Source organism: Girardinichthys multiradiatus, chromosome 22 (assembly GCF_021462225.1).
Source record: "Girardinichthys multiradiatus isolate DD_20200921_A chromosome 22, DD_fGirMul_XY1, whole genome shotgun sequence".
Classification (NCBI taxonomy): Eukaryota; Metazoa; Chordata; class Actinopteri; order Cyprinodontiformes; family Goodeidae; genus Girardinichthys; species Girardinichthys multiradiatus.
Window position 1 is genome coordinate 16,454,565 of NC_061814.1, and position 18,443 is coordinate 16,473,007.

Sequence of the window (18,443 nt, forward strand, 5' to 3'; positions counted from 1 at the left end):
ATATGTGGAGGAAAACATACACGTCAGCAGTGACTCTTTCCTCCCCACAATGAAGCATGGTGGTGGTAGCATCATGCTGTGGAGATGCTTTTCTTCAGCAGGGACAGGGAAGCTGGTTAGAGTTGATGGGATAATGAATGTAGCTAAATACAGGGAAAGAAAACCTGTTGGAAACAGCATAATACTTGAGACTGAGGAAGAGGTTCACCTTCCAGCAGGACAGGAACCTTAAACATTCAGCCATTTATGTGCTCTTGCTATACCAAAGCTGTGTAAATAAGCTTAAAATATGTTTCCTTTTCTTCCTTTGCTGTTTATATAAAGCTTTTTGGGGCTACATACACTATATTCATAGTCATGCCTACTGTTGTTGCTAACTTCAAAGCCACATGTGGATTGCTAGTGGGGATTGCTGTGTATGTGTGTGGATTCTAACAGGAGTGTAAGATCCACTGTAGCTAAGCTGGAAGCTATTTGTATAATCAGCCTTCGAGTTCAAAAGCTGCATTTTGATAATGGTTTTGCATCTTTTTACCCCTAGTTTCATGCTGCTCTCCATTCTAAAGCTGAATGGTGATAGCTCACCACAACAAAAGCAGACTACTATTGTAGATTTTAATAACCCTACCTTTCTGACTTTACTGTACAAGCTCACATTTATTTCGGCAGACATGTATGCTGATATGCACATCAGCTGAACCCACATGCCTGTACACACAGACATTAATACAGGCTCTCACAAACCCGCAGATGCAGGCACGCACGGGGGGGGGGGGGGTCCCATGGCGGCTGGTGCGCTGCGCTGTGCTCCAGGATTGGATCATCAGCCAGCTGTGAGTTGGACAGCCCAGGATCTGTCCTAATCCCCAGCACTCTGTTCACATCACTTCGCGTGTACGCACACATTCGCTCCAGTCCCGGCCCCAGCCCAGCAGAGGGCTTTACTAAGTTTGGTTTGTTTGTTTGCTCAGTCTTTCTTTACTTTCTTTCCTTCTTTTCTGGTTTCCATCCGGCCTCATATCTCCTTTTGTTGTGTTCTCAGATCCCAAAGGGCGTCCAGAAAAGCGCCCAGCATAACTGCTGTCCCCACACATGCCAAATAGAAATGAGTGGTGGTTGTACATTTGCATGCTTTGGGAATTTATGGCTGGCGGGCTGCTTTGTTTCAGGATAAGTTCAATATCTGTGGGGCAAGATATCTTCTACCAGTTCTGTTATCCCCATGAAATCAGGCATTCATGTTCATGAGAGTGACGCAGAGAGCTGACGCTCGGCAAAAACACACTTTAACTAGTAGACAGTTCCTCACACTAAACTTCAGATTTAGGGTTCCAGTAAATAGTACAATTCCATTCATAAGATCTAATTTACTGATTAACAGCTGAATGACAAACTTTCTAATAACGGCCCAATGCTAGTGAAGTGGATGGATCTGGTAGAGTAAAAATCTTCAACTTTACTATTCATTTTGAGAAGTCCTCAATAAATACGGCAAGTTGGATACAGAACATCAATGGCTGTCACATTGGTGGCAAGTAAAGAGCTTGATGGTGAGCACAGCAGAAGGACACTGGGTCTGAAGAGTCATATTATCTCTAAGTGGTTCTCAGAAATCCTCATGGTGTATACTTCTAACAGTCAGCAAAATAAGCTTTCAGTCCAAACAGTTCCAGGAACTCCTAGCTGAAACTGAACCAAGAGCAAAATCTCTTCTATTGTTTTTTGTTTGTCTTTTATAATTGTTGCATGTCGAAATTTTGTCACAGTTTTATGGTTAGGAATTCAAATACACACATTGTTTTGTTACGTGGAGATTGGCCAATCAAAATGGCCAATCAAGGCACACTTCTAGGACATATGTTTTCATTTTTTTAAATGTTTTCTTTTAAACTGTGGTCTACCTTGTAACTCGTGATGGTTATATTTTTTCCATCTCTGAATTTAAGAAATGTGAAAAAGCAAAAGCTGATACAAGCTGCCGAAGAGTGATGACATGGCATTTAAAACACCAAACGTCAGCATCAATGCATAATGCAATGGCCACCACTGCTTTATGCTGAGTGGAAGGTAGTAAAAAAGTATTTAGCTTGAATGTGGGTTCATAAGATGAAGATGCACAATGAAGAAATCAAAATGATTGGTCAATCGAGGAGGAGTAGGTCAGTAGAAGTGTTGTCTGGGAACAGTAGCTTGGAGACCTAACAAACCTGCATTCTACCTAGGGTTTTAAAAGCACTTAGCAGTGACCCCAGTCTGTCTGTAATTCGGAACAGTGACTAATAAACAACTGTGACAAAAACTGTAATTGAAAAAGCTAAATTCTGGCAGCAATCGGATACATGATGTAATTTCTGCTTCAGTGACGACCAGATTTGTTCTGATCTGCATGGATGTGTGTCAGCACACTCATTTTTCCTAACAGTTATGTCACCAAAGTAGTCTACTTTATTTTCAAGCCATGTAGTAGTTGTCTAAAACACAGAAGCAGTGAATGGAAGCAGCAGAAAATCTTCTCTTTCCTTCATATAAACAGTCTGTGCTTTACTCCTGAGAGTTCTTTTGTCCTTTTATTTTTATTCAACCTTTTATTTATCCAGGCACGTCAGATTAAGAAAATGTTTTCATACTTACCACTGCTGCCTGGTCTTAAGGCAGGATCTTTTCAGGAGAAGGAGGATAGAAATTTGTAAAAATTAACTAAACTACAGTAATGTAGCTGTCAAATTCCTATTCTGAAGACATTGCTTGTTTTCCCACATCAACATTTGGTTTTGCTTTAAAACATCATTTCAAGTAAATGCTACACGCACAGTGGTTGGAAGGGGAATTAAAACACTGACATACAATATGAAATACAAACACTTTTATTCATTTGGCTCAAGCACCGAGGAAAGGAAACTGGTTGCTGCTAAAGGTTATTATTGTGGAACATGCATGAGTATGGGCAGAAACTTGTGCCATTACATAGCTGTGAAGCCGAACAAATGGAGCCTGAAGGTTAATACCGCTGTCTCCACTGTAAATAACTACATGGTTTTTAAATACCCTTTTACATGTTCCCGATGGCTTATAATCCTATTTTCTTTCAAATATTCTTATTTTATGATCTTTTAATTTTATTCTTGTTCATTATTCAGCCACGTAAAATGTTCAAAATAATTTTTGTGTTCATAAATATAAAATTATAACACTACATAAAATACATTGATCACATACCATTTTGTTTAATGTATTTGTAAAACTTAACAACTTAAACAGTAACCTATTCAATTTCTGGACAGTTTTTACTTGTAGAGCATAATAATAATAATAATGTGGGATTTGAACCAGGGTACTTGTGGCCTCTTCGGGACACAAATGCCCTGCTTTCTAACCACTAGGCCACCACTCCACCATTATTTTTATTTATTTATTTTTGTAATTTAAAGTAGTCAAACTGTATTTTCAATACAAAGCAGTACATTTTCATAGCAAATGAATTCAGTTTCAAACCGTTAAATTCAGTTTCAATTTTGTGAAATGTATTTTCAGACCAATGCATTAACTTTCAAATTAGGCAAATACAGATTTAATCTGAGAAATTCAAATTCAGTTTCTGATGGCACAGGTTTCTGCCCGTACAAGAGGAGCATTTGGAGAGAACAGTTATTTACTAATTTAATAGTGATATTTCAGCAGGTTCTTTTGACACAAAAGAACACAAAGTAAAAATCACATTAAAAGAACCCCACATTTTCCTACCCGACAAACATTATGCTCACAAACAGCATCTGGGATTCCCTCTATGGCCTGGCTGCTAACTTTCTGCCAAAGATTTGTCACAGTGGTTGCATGATCTGTGCTGTGTTCTTGTCCTTCAGCTTTGCGTCGTTCCTTTCTTTAAGCTAAGATTTTAAATCATTCAGGATTTTTGAGGTAAAGGGTTTTGAGTGGAGAGACCTATTTTTTGTGTACAGGTCCTTCTCAAAATATTAGCATATTGTGATAAAGTTAATTATTTTCCATAATGTCATGATGAAAATTTAACATTCATATATTTTAGATTCATTGCACACTAACTGAAATATTTCAGGTCTTTTATTGTCTTAATACGGATGATTGTGGCATACAGCTCATGAAAACCCAAAATTCCTATCTCACAAAATTAGCATATTTCATCCGACCAATAAAAGAAAAGTGTTTTTAATACAAAAAACGTCAACCTTCAAATAATCATGTACAGTTATGCACTCAATACTTGGTCGGGAATCCTTTGGCAGAAATGACTGCTTCAATGCGGCGTGGCATGGAGGCAATCAGCCTGTGGCACTGCTGAGGTCTTATGGAGGCCCAGGATGCTTCGATAGCGGCCTTTAGCTCATCCAGAGTGTTGGGTCTTGAGTCTCTCAACGTTCTCTTCACAATATCCCACAGATTCTCTATGGGGTTCAGGTCAGGAGAGTTGGCAGGCCAATTGAGCACAGTGATACCATGGTCAGTAAACCATTTACCAGTGGTTTTGGCACTGTGAGCAGGTGCCAGGTCATGCTGAAAAATGAAATCTTCATCTCCACAAAGCTTTTCAGCAGATGGAAGCATGAAGTGCTCCAAAATCTCCTGATAGCTAGCTGCATTGACCCTGCCCTTGATAAAACACAGTGGACCAACACCAGCAGCTGACACGGCACCCCAGACCATCACTGACTGTGGGTACTTGACACTGGACTTCTGGCATTTTGGCATTTCCTTCTCCCCAGTCTTCCTCCAGACTCTGGCACCTTGATTTCCGAATGACATGCAGAATTTGCTTTCATCCGAAAAAAGTACTTTGGACCACTGAGCAACAGTCCAGTGCTGCTTCTCTGTAGCCCAGGTCAGGCGCTTCTGCCGCTGTTTCTGGTTCAAAAGTGGCTTGACCTGGGGAATGCGGCACCTGTAGCCCATTTCCTGCACACGCCTGTGCACGGTGGCTCTGGAAGTTTCTACTCCAGACTCAGTCCACTGCTTCCGCAGGTCCCCCAAGGTCTGGAATCGGCCCTTCTCCACAATCTTCCTCAGGGTCCGGTCACCTCTTCTCGTTGTGCAGCGTTTTCTGCCACACTTTTTCCTTCCCACAGACTTCCCACTGAGGTGCCTTGATACAGCACTCTGGGAACAGCCTATTCGTTCAGAAATTTCTTTCTGTGTCTTACCCTCTTGCTTGAGGGTGTCAATAGTGGCCTTCTGGACAGCAGTCAGGTCGGCAGTCTTACCCATGATTGGGGTTTTGAGTGATGAACCAGGCTGGGAGTTTTAAAGGCCTCAGGAATCTTTTGCAGGTGTTTAGAGTTAACTTGTTGATTCAGATGATTAGGTTCATAGCTCGTTTAGAGACCCTTTTAAGGATATGCTAATTTTGTGAGATAGGAATTTTGGGTTTTCATGATCTGTATGCCAAAATCATCCGTATTAAGACAATAAAAGACCTGAAATATTTCAGTTAGTGTGTTATGAATCTAAAATATATGAATGTTAAATTTTCATCATGACATTATGGAAAATAATGAACTTTATCACAATATGCTAATATTTTGAGAAGGACCTGTATAAGGAGAGGCTGGCTTCTAAGCTCTCACAAATTTTATGTAGGAGGATTTCTAACTTCAAGCTTTTTCTGTGTCTCCAAAAAGCTGCCAAACATTTATTTGACAAACTCCCATTAGAAAAGCCTTTTTCTCAAGAAAACCGTTCGTCTTCTCTATTTAACAACTGACAGATGCTTTTTTTGGGTTGCAGACAACATGTCCATCCATATACTGTATGGTAATACCTTTGTTTACAGAGATGTGGCTTCAAAAACTCTTTGTGGTAAAGATGAGATCACAGGTTATCTAGTTCTAAAATATGACACTTGTCCTTTTAAGCTAGCTCAAACCCATTGGCCAGGTTTTTTTTTTTGTATTTTTTTTTAGGCTCTAGACAAGACACCTCAAAAGACACGCAATGGTGTCTTTAGACCAAATGTGTCTATTTCTTTGGTTGAGGTAATTGAAACAGGATTCCTATGCAGTTTTGATAGTTGGAAAAAGTCTTTAATTTTAAATTGACCATTGTCCAGGTCAGGTTACGTATGGTAAAAGAAACCTGACTCTTGTTTTCAAATTTATAAAGAACAAAAAGTCTAATGACGCAGATCTAGATGTTGATGCTGTGGTTTTTACACTAATATACATTACCGACCAAAAGTTTGGACACACCTTCTCATTCAAAGAGTTGTCTTTATTTTCATGACTATAAATATTGTAGCTTCACACTGAAGGCATCAAAACTATGAATTAACACATGTGGAATTAGATACTGAACAAAAAAGTGTGAAACAACTGAAAATATGTCTTATATTCTTGGTTCTTCAAAGTAGCCACCTTTTACTGCTCCGCACACTCTTGACATTCTGTTGATGAGCTTCAAGAGGTAGTCACCTCAAATGGTTTTCACTTCACAGGTGTGCCCTGTCAGGTTTAATAAGTGGGATTTCAAGCCTTATAAATGGGGTTGGGACCATCAGTTGTGTTGTGCAGGAGGTGGATACAGTACACAGCTGATAGTCCTACTGAATAGACTGTTAGAATTTGTATTATGGCAAGAAAAAAGCAGCTAAGTAAAGAAAAACGAGTGGCCATCATTACTTTAAGAAATGAAGGTCAGTCAGTCCGAACAACTTTTTAATACTGACCCTAGCTTTTTGTAGATTAGCTTCTTCTGCCATCTCCACAGCCTGTTTGACCTGGAGACAAGCTGACCACTCCCTCTGTTGGGCCTCCTGTTGACTCACCCGCACTGCGCATAGAGCTGCCAGTAATTCATCCCGTTCCCTGAGAAATAAAAAGTAGGAAGAGCACAATTAGTCTTTTTTCATATTGCTGATCTGGTTGTACTAATATGTGATGACAGAATTACTTTGTGAGCCTGTCAATAGCCTGCACATGCAGGTTTGCATGAGTTCCAGCCAACACTGCTTCATGCTGCGCACACTGCAGACACAACCCGGCCACACGGGGAGCTCCATCAGCCGGTAATGCTTCTGCAACCTGCTTCTCTTTGTGTCTAAGACGAACCTTCACCTCCTCACACTCCTTCTGACTCACTGACAGATCCGTTCTGTTAACAAAAGCGAAAGGTATATAACAATGTCAAAGGGAATGGGGAGAAAAAGATTTATTGTGTATTGCTTTGAAAAGACTCTTTGTGGACATTATGATGTATGAAACTGACCTGAGAGAGATGACCTGAGCCTCCAAGCTTTCAATCTGGGCCTGGTGGATCCCTTTTAACTGCTCCTTCATCCGTGTGTGACAGGACAGAATGGAGTCATTAAATTATGACTTCACAACAGTCTTCCACGAAACAAAGTATACTGTCAACACTATTTCAAAAACTCAAGGGACTAAATGAAATTTAGTAAAATTATTAAATCATTTTAACTCCCATATGACTCAATACTTATTAAACCCTGTTATGAACCATTAAAAGACTCCATTAAAATAGTCTATGACATTCAGGCTTCTGATGACAGTGCTGTGAAAAGGTTTTTGCCCTCTTTCAGATCTCTTCTGTTTTTGCTTTTTAGATCACCAAACTAATTTTAACATCAAACAAAGATAACCTGAGTAAACACAAAAAGCTTTTTTTAATTGAGGATTTGATTGACTAAGAGAAAAAAAACGATCTCCAGATCAACCTTGCTCTATGTGAAAAAGGTATCCCCGCCTGTGTTAAATCATAAAATAAATGATCACCTATTTTAGACAGCTGAGCTCAGTTTCAGTAACCACACCAAGGCCTGATTACTACCAGATCCGTAGAATTAATAAATTATTTAAGTAGAACCTGTCTGACAACATAAAGTACGCAAAACAATCTCTAAAAGCAAAACTCATCCAAGAAGTCACACAATAACCCAGAATTGCACCTAAAGCACTGCAGGCTTCATGAATCACCAGAAGACTGTGGGGGAAGAAAATGTCTCGTATTTTTTAAACACACATCTTAAAGATACCCAAAGACCTTTAGACAAATATTCAGTGACTCAAAAGTGGAGGGTTATGGAAGGCGTGCGTCCAGTTATATCTATTGTACAAAACACTAGGTATCACAGTGGTGGCAGTGTAATGGTCTGGGGCTGCTTTCCTGCTTCACGACCCAGAAGACTTGCTGTATTTTAGGCCAGCATGAACTACCCTGGCTACAAGAAAGTCTTAAAGGAATGTCTGGCAATCAGACAATGACAGAGCTCATGAGTGCTTGAGTTATGCAGGGGACAATGACGCCCAAGACCGACACGCAGATCGGTAGGCAACTTGAGGTTAAGTGCCTTGCCCAGGGGCACATCGACATATGGCAGGAGGAAGCTGGAATCGAACCCACAACCTTGCAAGACGACTACTCTTCCTACTGAGCCACAGTCGCCTTTAAATGCCTTTCTCTAGATGGTATCAAATTTAATAGATTAGATACTCTCCCACTTTGATGTCACAATGTGTTATCAAAGATCAGAACAAATCTCATCAGATCAGCTCATTATAAAATTGTGTTTGATTTGATCTTGGCCATTGAAGTTATTTTATCCTAATCATATTAAGTATTTTTAAATGAATAAAGTACCAAGGAAACAGCCAAAATTACAATTTGAGATGGAAATTATTTTTTTTTTCTGCTCTCCTTTCTGAGATGCTGAAATCATAAGATGGAGTCTTAGAGGCAGTCAGAGAAACAGACAGAGTTTGTGACCAACCGCTGTTACCCTCATATGCAAACTTCACAGAACTCGATTAAACATGCCACACTGCTGCTCACTCTGCACCTTTACTCTGTTCTCACCCCCCCCTCCTCAGTTGAAACTCGTGACAGCGAGGCCTGGAAAAGCAGTGAATCGAACTGAGTGTGTGTGCGAGGGCGGAGAAGTGTAAATGAGGAAGGTGAGGCAGCAGATGCCACGTCCCGCCAGAGGCTCACTTTGAGCAGCGAGCAAAATCTGGGCGCGACAAAACTGCTGCAAACCAACTCGGCAGGAGGCACTTGTCCAATCACGGCCCGGAATAAAAGGGCCAGGGCGCCACGCGGGCTGCAGCCGCTCAGGAGAAGTGGGGCCATAATGAACTTTCAAGCGCTGCCAGTGAATGCTCGCACATTTGAACACGGCATCACTCATTCTACCTGGCATTAACGGTGTCTAACCTCTGTCACCACATACATGCTCTGCCTTCTTCAGCAACTGTGTGTGTGTGCATGTGTGTGCTCACATGCTCAGAGCATGGTTGTTTGTTGATGTGTGTATATTAGTGAGCACTTTGATGAGTTTGTGTGCATCTCTTTGGGGGAATGTTATGTGTTGATACCTTTGGGCTACACCTGTGTCTGAAGTTTGGTGTGTGTGAGAGAGAGATGGAAGCAGGGCAGTGCCAGGTACAGGGTTTGTTGTGTATCTCTGTGTCTGTGTTTATGAGTGTGTGTGCTTCTCTGGTCGGTGGCCATGTTGTTGGGTAGCAGATGGCACCATGGTTGGCAGGGGAGGGGCTGCTTAGCACAACTAATCAGACAGTTACGGATAGGGCAGCTGGGAGGGCTGTGGGCCAGCCGTGTGTGCGTATATTTGCGTGCACCACAGAGTGGCATGATGTTGACAGTGGTGGGCCCGTTGGCCCGGTGACGAGACCTTGCTGCGTTCTTCCCTCCTCGCTGTCAGAGTGCCCTCTCTGCCATCCTGCTCATCACCTCCCTCTCTTCCTCTGCTTCTGTCTATCTCACTCAAGCTGTTGAGACCTACATATTTTTTTAATAATTTCATTGCTTTGACGGTCACTAATGTTATGTGACTCTTTTGAGTTATTTGTGGACATAGCTTATGGTGTAACGAAAACCTTTTGTCATTTAGATGTGGAACCCACTTTAAGCAAGATGTAGTGTAAAAACACATGTTTTCTTTGCTCTAAAGTCTTTGTAAACAATATCTAGAGAGGACAAATGGCTCACAAAGTCCAAAACACCACTCGAATTTGGCTGCCCCTAAGTCTGAAAACATCATCGTTCAGTAAGCATTCAACTTCATGTTCAGCTCATGCTGCATTTGGTGTAACTTGAATGTAGATTCTTAACTAGGCTCCTGCTCTTTGCTTTTGCTTTGCTGTTAACAGAAACTTGTCTCCAGAAATTCAACATATTAGCCAACTGGGTGATACATAATAATGGGGTTATGAGGATGAAATGAGACACCATAGCAGCATTTTAGGGGAAAAGTAGAAATCCTAATTTCTTTGTTTCCACAAATAGTTTCCGCGAATAGACATAATTTTTCTAGTGTTTTCCTTGTTGTCCGAAATATTTTCACAGTAGAGCCACATTGACCATTCTCACAAGTGTACGAGTTTAAGGTCAAAAACTGAAGTTGTCCTTTAGGATTCTCTCATATAGCATTTTTCCACCGGAAGAACCTTCGTTTTTGAACGGATTTGGTTCAGGTGCCTTTAAACTTTGGTGTTTTAGTGACGCGCGTTTCCACCAGTTTTTGGAACCAAGCAAGAATAATCAACAGTAGGTGATACGCAGCGTGGTAGCGAGACAACGAAACCTGCTGAGCTGCATGCAACATTCCTTATAATGCAAAATGAGAGCATCCATAAACTACAGTTAATACAGAAAAGGAGACGGCGACTCCTGACAAGAACTATGGTATGTACAATGTTTTCATTTGCCATATGTTCAGTATTTGCGAGTGTAACAAACGAGTAGGTATACAATGCCTCTTTAGTTTGTTTTTGCAAACATATAAGCAGTTTTTATTCAATATGTTCTTCGTCTTGCCGTACTTGTTGCTTGGATTGTCTGCAGCTTCGACCCACCCATGGGTGACGTTGCAGAATAAACAAGTATTCTGCGGTGCCAGAGTCGAACCAGAGTTCGTGGTCTGGGAGCTATTTTTGTCGGTGGAAACATGCGTTACCGGTTCAAAATCACGTTCGGAAACTGGAACAGGTTCCAAATTGCATTGTGGAAAAGGGGTATTGGAGAGCTGAATTCGTTGTTCCATGGATAACGGAAAGTCATCCAGATCCTGAAGGAGCAAAGAAGCCCAGACCATCACACTACCACCACCATGTTTGACTGTCAGTAAATATGTTTTTCTATAAAGCCGTTTTTTGTCTTACGCAGGATGTAATGGGGCACCCATCTTCCAAAAAGTAACACTTTTGCCTCTTTGGTGCACAGAACATTTCCCCAGAAGTCTTGGTGATCGTCAAGATGTTTTGTGGGAAATGTGAGACAGGCTCTTGTGTTCTTTTTGGTCTTGGTTGTTGCTTCCTGTGCCGTTTGTCCCCTTTGACTTTTCTGCTAACTCTTGCAAACTTTGTGATGTACATTGTTGCTTTTTTCACTTAATAAAAACACTCACTTAATTTGTGTCCAAGCAGTTCAAGTTCAAACGTTTCAGATTAACTTAATAGTCGGGCTGTGTTTTAAATACGAAGACTATCAGAACGAGTTGTCATCTGTCCGTCCGGTGGGACTGGGAAGGGAAAGAATAGACAGATCGCTAACTGTGAGACCTCAGGCAATGTGGAGGCAAATCTGTCGGCTACAACTGTTGTCACCCCAGCCAAGTGTGCCCTGGGACACTGGCCTACATACACACACTACTGCTGGAGGACAGAACCAAAGAGAGCACCAGCCCTCTGCCGTGGATCCACTATTCTGTCTTCACCTGATTGTCTGCTTGCTTCTTTCTTTAATGTTGGACCTAGTCTTTGTCAGGGTTGTTTATTTTTTTAATTTATTAGGAGTTAACCAGGAGTTTCTAGATTATAAAGAGTCATACTGTTTTTATTGTGAGACATATACATGGACTTTAAATAATTATTGTGTAAATTGTGTGTGTGTGTGTGTGTGTGTCATCTGGTCAACTTCGTGCCTTCACATACCCCTGCTGAGTGGGTGGCAGCATCAGTGGCTTTACACACTGCCCACTGCCCAGTAGGCACAGCTTTCATCCAACATGACAGAACCTCTCTCTGCTCCTCCTTTCCCCTCATTTCTTTCTTTTATCACTGTCAGTCTCTTACGTCATTCATCTCTCTTTTCAGCGTTTCATCTCTTTTTATCTTTCATATAGCATCTCTTTGCCTGTGTTTTGTTTTAACGATTGCCTTCAGTCCTCAGTTTTCTCTTTGTTTCCCTTTGTGACCACAGCAGGAACCAGGTCTAAAGCATAGCAGAGTAGTGTCACCTAGTTGTACTAGGAGATGCTCATAAGTAGGAGCAAGATACAAAACGCAGATAAGGCAACAGAAAGAGTAACTGAACTGGGCATGGCGCTGGTGGTGTAGGGGTTTAGCGCGTGACCATGTGCAGAGACTATAGTCCTCGATGCGGCTGTCCCGAGATCGAGTCCCGGACCCCTCGACCTTTGCTGAATGTCTCCCCTTCTCTTTGCCCTCTTTCCTGTCTACCTACTGTTGGAAAAAATAAAAATGAAAAAATAAAGGCCTCTAGTGCCGCAAAAGAAATAAGTAACTGAACGGAGGGTAACGCCTTATGGAGAGAAGGTATGGAGAGAAGACAGTATGGACGTTTAACTAGGAATTAGAAAAGAGAAACGGAAAAATTTGTAATTAAGAGGATTTTTAAAAGTTAAAGTTTGGTATTGATTTCGGATATTCTTTGTCATAAGACCCAAAATTAGTATATAATTTTATTTAATTGAAGACACATATATTACATTTTTTAAAATTACAAGTATAATCCAACAAAATGCAGTCAGCTTTCTAGGGCTGAAACTATTAATTGGATTAGTCGGTTATTGAAATATTCTTCAATTAATTTATTAATTGAATAATCGTTAACTAGAGTATACAGACCCTAAAACTTGCCATTTGCTGAAAGAACAACCCACTCAGAACTGTAATTAGGCCAAAACTGTACAAAAGATATATATACATTTTGTATTTAAGATCTTTGTCTGGATTTATGCTGTGTCCAAAACTCCTCTAGTGGCATAGCTTTGGCTTCACCTGGTTCAAATTCTGTAAAAAAAATCTCCTATTAAGCATCTTTTGCTATCTAATTATTAATCGCTTAATTGAAAAAATAGTAAACAGAGTAATCGATTAGCCAAAAAAACATTAGTTGCACTCCTACAGCTTTCTACACTCAGATTTACAGAATATTAAGGATTTATTTAAGTGATTTGAACCTCATCTGCAACTTAATATGAAAAAAATAACTTCTCAAATATAAAAAATAAGAAATTAATGTTTTTTAATTTTTAACGTGATGCTCCCTCCTTGTTCAGTTAAATTCAGTTTCTGCTCAGTTTAAATTATTTTTTTTAAAGCACAATATTACAACAAAAGGCTTTCTCAAGGCACTTTAGAAACAGTCCATATGCAGCCCTATAGAACTGAATTCAGTCTGGATTAGGGCTTCATGATGTCAGGAAAACATTTAATTACAATACTACTGCTCAAAGATCGCCAGTCCATCACAGGGCATCACGGAGTAACACAGGACAAAATATTATTCACGTAAACACTCAAACATAAGGCCAATTTAGAGTGGCTAGTTAATAGAAAATGGATTTCGACTAACGGAGGAATCCCGAGTACCTGCAAAGAACCCATGATTGGACAGGAAGAAAATTTTAACTCCACGCAGAAATAGCCCATGCTCGGATTTGAAATTGGCTGAAGGCTTGGAAAAAAAAAAGTGGGGTGGGTAAGCAGACTGAAATGTTGCCTGTGCCTTCCTCCTGGTTGGCCCTGTTATCATAACCGTTTGGGATGGCGAGTTGCATTTCTGACATTATTAGTGATGTCTCAGTTAGGAAGTAAATTTCAACACGGGTGGAATGAGCTCAGAAATGAGCTCAGAATTTTTTTTTCCAAGTAATCAATATTTTAACATTTCTCACTGCTCTCAAGCTTTGTGCCTTTTTTTTCTTTATCAAGTTTTTTATTTCATTAAGTCTATTTTTGCTTATCCTACCTTTTTAAGTTATTCTACTAACCTCTACTCTTCGTATGCTTTAATAACATTTATGGATATTGATACGGCTACTGTAAATTATATTTATCAATCAGCCATTAAATAAAGTTGGTCAGTCTTGTGTCTATGAATAATCAATGTAAATTCTTTTTCTTAATTTTTTCAATGTGTCTCTCTCTATGAATTTGGTTTATTTTTAAATTTTGTGGCATTAGAAGCCTTTGTATTTTGTAAGTCGACCCGCAGGAAATAGGATGGAGAGAGAGGGGAAGAGATGCAGCAAAGGTTGACAGAGCCGGAACTCGAACCGTGATGGCTGTGTCGAGGACTGTAGCCTCGGTAGGTGGGTCGCACGTTTTACTTCTACGCCACTGTAGCGCCCACTCTCTCTGAAAATCTAAACAGAGTTTTGGACATGAGTTACTGATTTAGAGCTCCAAAATAAGTTTACGGTAAGGTTTCAAGGAGAGAAACAGGAGAATTCAAAAGGACGAAGGTCATTTTGAGGTCTGGCAGGTTACATTGTCAGAAGATGGCCTTAGATAAACTGATGAGGCCTGATTAGGCACACGTCTCGCTATTGACCTAACTTTTGTTGGCAGTTGGAGTCCCTGGACCTGTGGCTTTGAACCTGTTTTCAGGTCAGTGGATCTTGGCACAATATTTGTTCAAACTGGCCACTGGATTCACCTGGATTTCCGGTGGGTCCTCTCTTTGGAGTTCAAAGCTAAGGTGGTAACAGTAATAAAAGTAATGATGATCTTGCAGGATGAGCTGGATTTCGTCTCTACCACAAGTACGGAAAGGAAAAACAAGACGAATCTCGCTGGAAGAGCATTAACCAGAAAAACGTACAACAGAATGAAAAATTTCAACCAAATCTTAAGTCCATTGGGCTCGAAAAAACGATCTGGGCTTCTTCTGGGTTCTGAGTGGTTCCCTATCTTTCTAAGTATTAGATAACTTACAGAAGTCACCTCATTGGGTTGTTGTCAGCTGCTGATCACAAAAACATCCGTGGCACTTATAAGATATTTTTCAAACTTTGTTTAAACTTTCATCTTCAAAACAGTAGAAAAAATATATCACTGGCTGGACGTGTTCTGTGTGCGAGTTCTCAAAGTAGACAAGTCATTCAACAGCTTCAGGGTTGTAAACATTTGGTTTTGATAATCTCAGGAACATCTGTGTAAGGAAACATAGTTCCAGCTCAATCTAAGGTTATGATGAAGGCCTTCTGCAAGTGTTGATCAGATTGTAAAATATGTGCATATGTATTCAAAAAGCTCAGCTTTTCGAGTGTCCATATTACTACAATATAATCTAACTCTAATGAGTACTTTTGCATAGATTTGACCTTTCAACATTTCCACATATGTTAACCAACACCCTCTCTGCAGGGGACAGATTTGACATTGACGTTGAGTCCGTCGTTCTGGATTGTGTCGGTATGGGAGCATGTTGTACGTATGCTGTATGTTTATTTAAAAAAAAAAAAAAATCACAGATGCCTGCGCTGCCAGGCTGCTTCTCTTGTGTTAAGGCCATCCGTCGTATGTGCCAATTAAGATTTTTAAACTTCTCTCGTTGTGTTTTGTGACTAGATGAGATGATGACAGAGGCCAATCAGCAGCTAATTACTTAAATCTAGAGCTGGGTTTCTCTCTGCGGGAATGTGTGCAGCAACAGCAAATGTTTCTCTGTTTGCTGCTATCCCTGTGCAAGTGCCCACAGCCATTAATGAGCCCTAAACTCTATTGAGAGCTTTTAAGATAATCAGGTTTCCAGTATTGTCCAAATTTCAGGGTGGAGATAAACATTAACAGTTGCAATTTTCTGCTTTTTGGGCAAAATTGGTTTACCGCTGACCTTCATGACAGCAGGGGGGCCTTTAGCGTTCCTTGAAGAAGAAACGAAGCTTGGGCTGCCCGCTGTAAACAAAGTTGACTTGCTGACAGATGGATTGAATGACAGAGAGGCTATCTGAGCCAGGAGCGGGCCTGGCAGCATCACATCGAGCAAAGAGGGAGGGAGACGAGAGGGAGATTTGGGTGGGGGGGAAGAGGTGGCCAACAGGAGAGGAGGTGTGAACAGGTGCAGGGCCGCTGAAGGAAGAACCAGCAGATGGAGAGAGACACAGCCAGTTTAGTTGCAGGAAAAAAGGGTGGGAGGAGAAAGAGGAGGGAGCGATGGAAACAGCAGAAAAGTAGATCGGAGCAGAGATGGAAACACTCTGGACAGAAAGACAGACAGATAGGTAGAATTAATAACTGGGCACACTGCAGGCGAGCACTCAGGCTCCATCCGGCTCCTCCTTAATATGATGGAACAGCGAGATGAAGAGAAAAACCAGAGCAGAGTGATTGACTTGCATCACCCAGAGGTTTAATAAAAATGTGCCAAAACACACTGAGGTGTCTGTGACCAAGAATTGTTTTTTATTTTTTCAGATGTTTATTGTGTGCAGCTTCACAGCAAACGTTCAATATGTCGCTGTATTTTCTCTGCTGTGCTCTTATTATTGTTGGCAGAACCAGAAGACAGGCCTTGACAAGGTCTCTGTCTAATCATGTTTCAGTTACAAATCACATACTGTAAGCAGAAAGCATCTTTGTAGTTCTGCACCACAAACTGTTGAATATGGATGTAAGTGTGATTGATGCAGTCCATTACAGATAGCTGTGTTTGCACTTTGCAATAATGAATCATTGCTGTGGTTCAAAAACACATAAATGTGATTGTATCTTTTTTTACTACACTGCCACTGGACAACAGGCATGTTTGAGTCTCAGTTTAAGAGAATCACAATTACAACACAAAGATCCTATAGTGCTCCAACAACAAACTTCAATGTATTTTGTGGGGATTTTCTGTGATAGACACGGAGTAGTGCATAACTGTGAAGTAGAAGGAAAATTATTCCTGTCTCTTCATTTATATTTTTACAAATTAAAATCTAAAAAGTGCAGTTTGTGTTTATATTTAGCAACACTTTGTCAAATAAATCCCAATTTCAAACTTTTTAATAAAGGTCTCTAGCACTTTTACACATTTAGAGTAATTTTTTGCCCATTCTTCTTTTCAAAATGCCTCAAGCTCAACTAACCTCAATTATTAAGGTTTGTCAAAGACTCATGATTGGAACGATTTCTTCCACATGTTGACCCAGACGCCTACTAGCCTTGCGCCAAACTGCAAACAGGAGTTCTTTTGGCTTTCTTTCAACTATGACTTTCATTATGTCAGAGCACAACTCATATATGCAGTGTCAATCAATTATCCTACCTGAACTGGGGATCTACCAGCTCCTTCAGAGGTACCTTCTATAAATAATGGTCTCCTTGACCTGCCATGTTTGCTATACTTTCCATTACGTTCCATTTCTGGATGATGGGCTAATCGGTGAAAGTTCTCCATGAGATGTCTTTAGTGAAACGGTAGCTGCTCATGTACTAAAACTAACGTTGGTCATCAAAATTTAACATTCATGCATCAGATCAGTTTTTATATTAAATATTGAAGTTTCTTAAACTCTGGAGAACTACTTCTCTGTAGTTCCTCTTGATGAACCATTATCCACCATTATCATCAGTTTCTGAGGCAGTCTGTTTCTTTGCTGTGTACCAAACCTGTGTTTGAGCCACAGGCTCAGTTTATAGAGCTGTCCAGGGTGAACCCCGCCTCTCGCACAGTGACCACCTGAGATAGGCACCAGCCTCAAGTTACAGAGTGAACACCCTCTGAAACCTATACCCTCATTCAAAGGTCAAGCAAGGTTGGTTTTGTTAGTATTTTTGTTTCTAAACACTCTTAATCATGGTTTTAAACTTGACTGGTGGTTCCAGTTCAGTTGCCAAGCAAAGCATTGCAACTGCTTTTTTATTCCTATTCACACACAGAGTAGCAGAGATCACAAAATGTGCTTTAAAGAGCAGTTGGATGCTCCTGGCCTGGTTTGACAAATATGTTATAGATTGTGATATAGAGCTAATTTTACATAGTTGAGATGGAAAATAATAAAATCGACTTTGCTGCTGAATTCAACATTGTTGTTTTATGATTTGTGCCACCCCCTGGCAATTCAATCCAACAACATAAATATTTTACGCTTATGTGTGTAATTATGTGTCTTTGTACCTGAGTGAGTGTAATTGAGTCTGAATAGAGGTCGGGGATTTTGGCATCAGCAACTTTCTTCTGATTCATCCAAGTACACCGTCTGAGTTTAATTTGTGCTCGTTCTTTGATAAACCGCGGCATTTGGTGGTTCTGGCGTGAGATGCCGGCTTCACCATGGGGTGCAGCAAACTCCGTGCTTGGTCAGGCCCTGGCTCCCCACATCTAATGGGCAACAGCTTGAATAGTGCCCACTTAAGCAGGCTGTGTGGACTGGGCTCCCTTTTCTTCCTCATCACTCCAGCCAGTTTGCCGGCCAGCCACCGCCTCTGCCA

The 18,443-nt window shown here is 40.7% G+C and overlaps 2 protein-coding genes across 2 annotated transcripts in view; one reads left to right on the plus strand and one right to left on the minus strand.

The window, feature by feature from the left end:
- The window catches only part of LOC124858603 (serologically defined colon cancer antigen 8 homolog), a 64,349-nt gene that overhangs the window by 14,321 nt on the left and 31,585 nt on the right, over positions 1-18,443 (plus strand). The gene's annotated exons all lie outside the window — the stretch shown is intronic.
- LOC124858602 (serologically defined colon cancer antigen 8 homolog) lies at positions 6,412-7,316 on the minus strand. The gene is made up of 4 exons (XM_047350659.1): positions 7,231-7,316; positions 6,916-7,116; positions 6,692-6,830; positions 6,412-6,467 (listed from the first exon to the last, which is right to left on the minus strand). Exons 1-4 carry the CDS (start codon positions 7,299-7,301, stop codon positions 6,450-6,452), a joined length of 429 nt encoding a protein of 142 aa, XP_047206615.1. The 5' UTR covers positions 7,302-7,316; the 3' UTR covers positions 6,412-6,449.

Excerpts from the sequence above, each read along its gene's own strand:
- LOC124858602 (XM_047350659.1), bottom strand. The coding sequence starts at position 7,301 with ATGAAGGAGCAGTTAAAAGGGATCCACCAGGCCCAGATTGAAAGCTTG. Across the intron at positions 7,117-7,230 it reads GCTCAGGTCATCTCTCTCAG|AACGGATCTGTCAGTGAGTC; the intron begins GTCAGTTTCATA and ends TTTTGTTAACAG. Across the intron at positions 6,831-6,915 it reads GCTATTGACAGGCTCACAAA|GGAACGGGATGAATTACTGG; the intron begins GTAATTCTGTCA and ends TTTATTTCTCAG.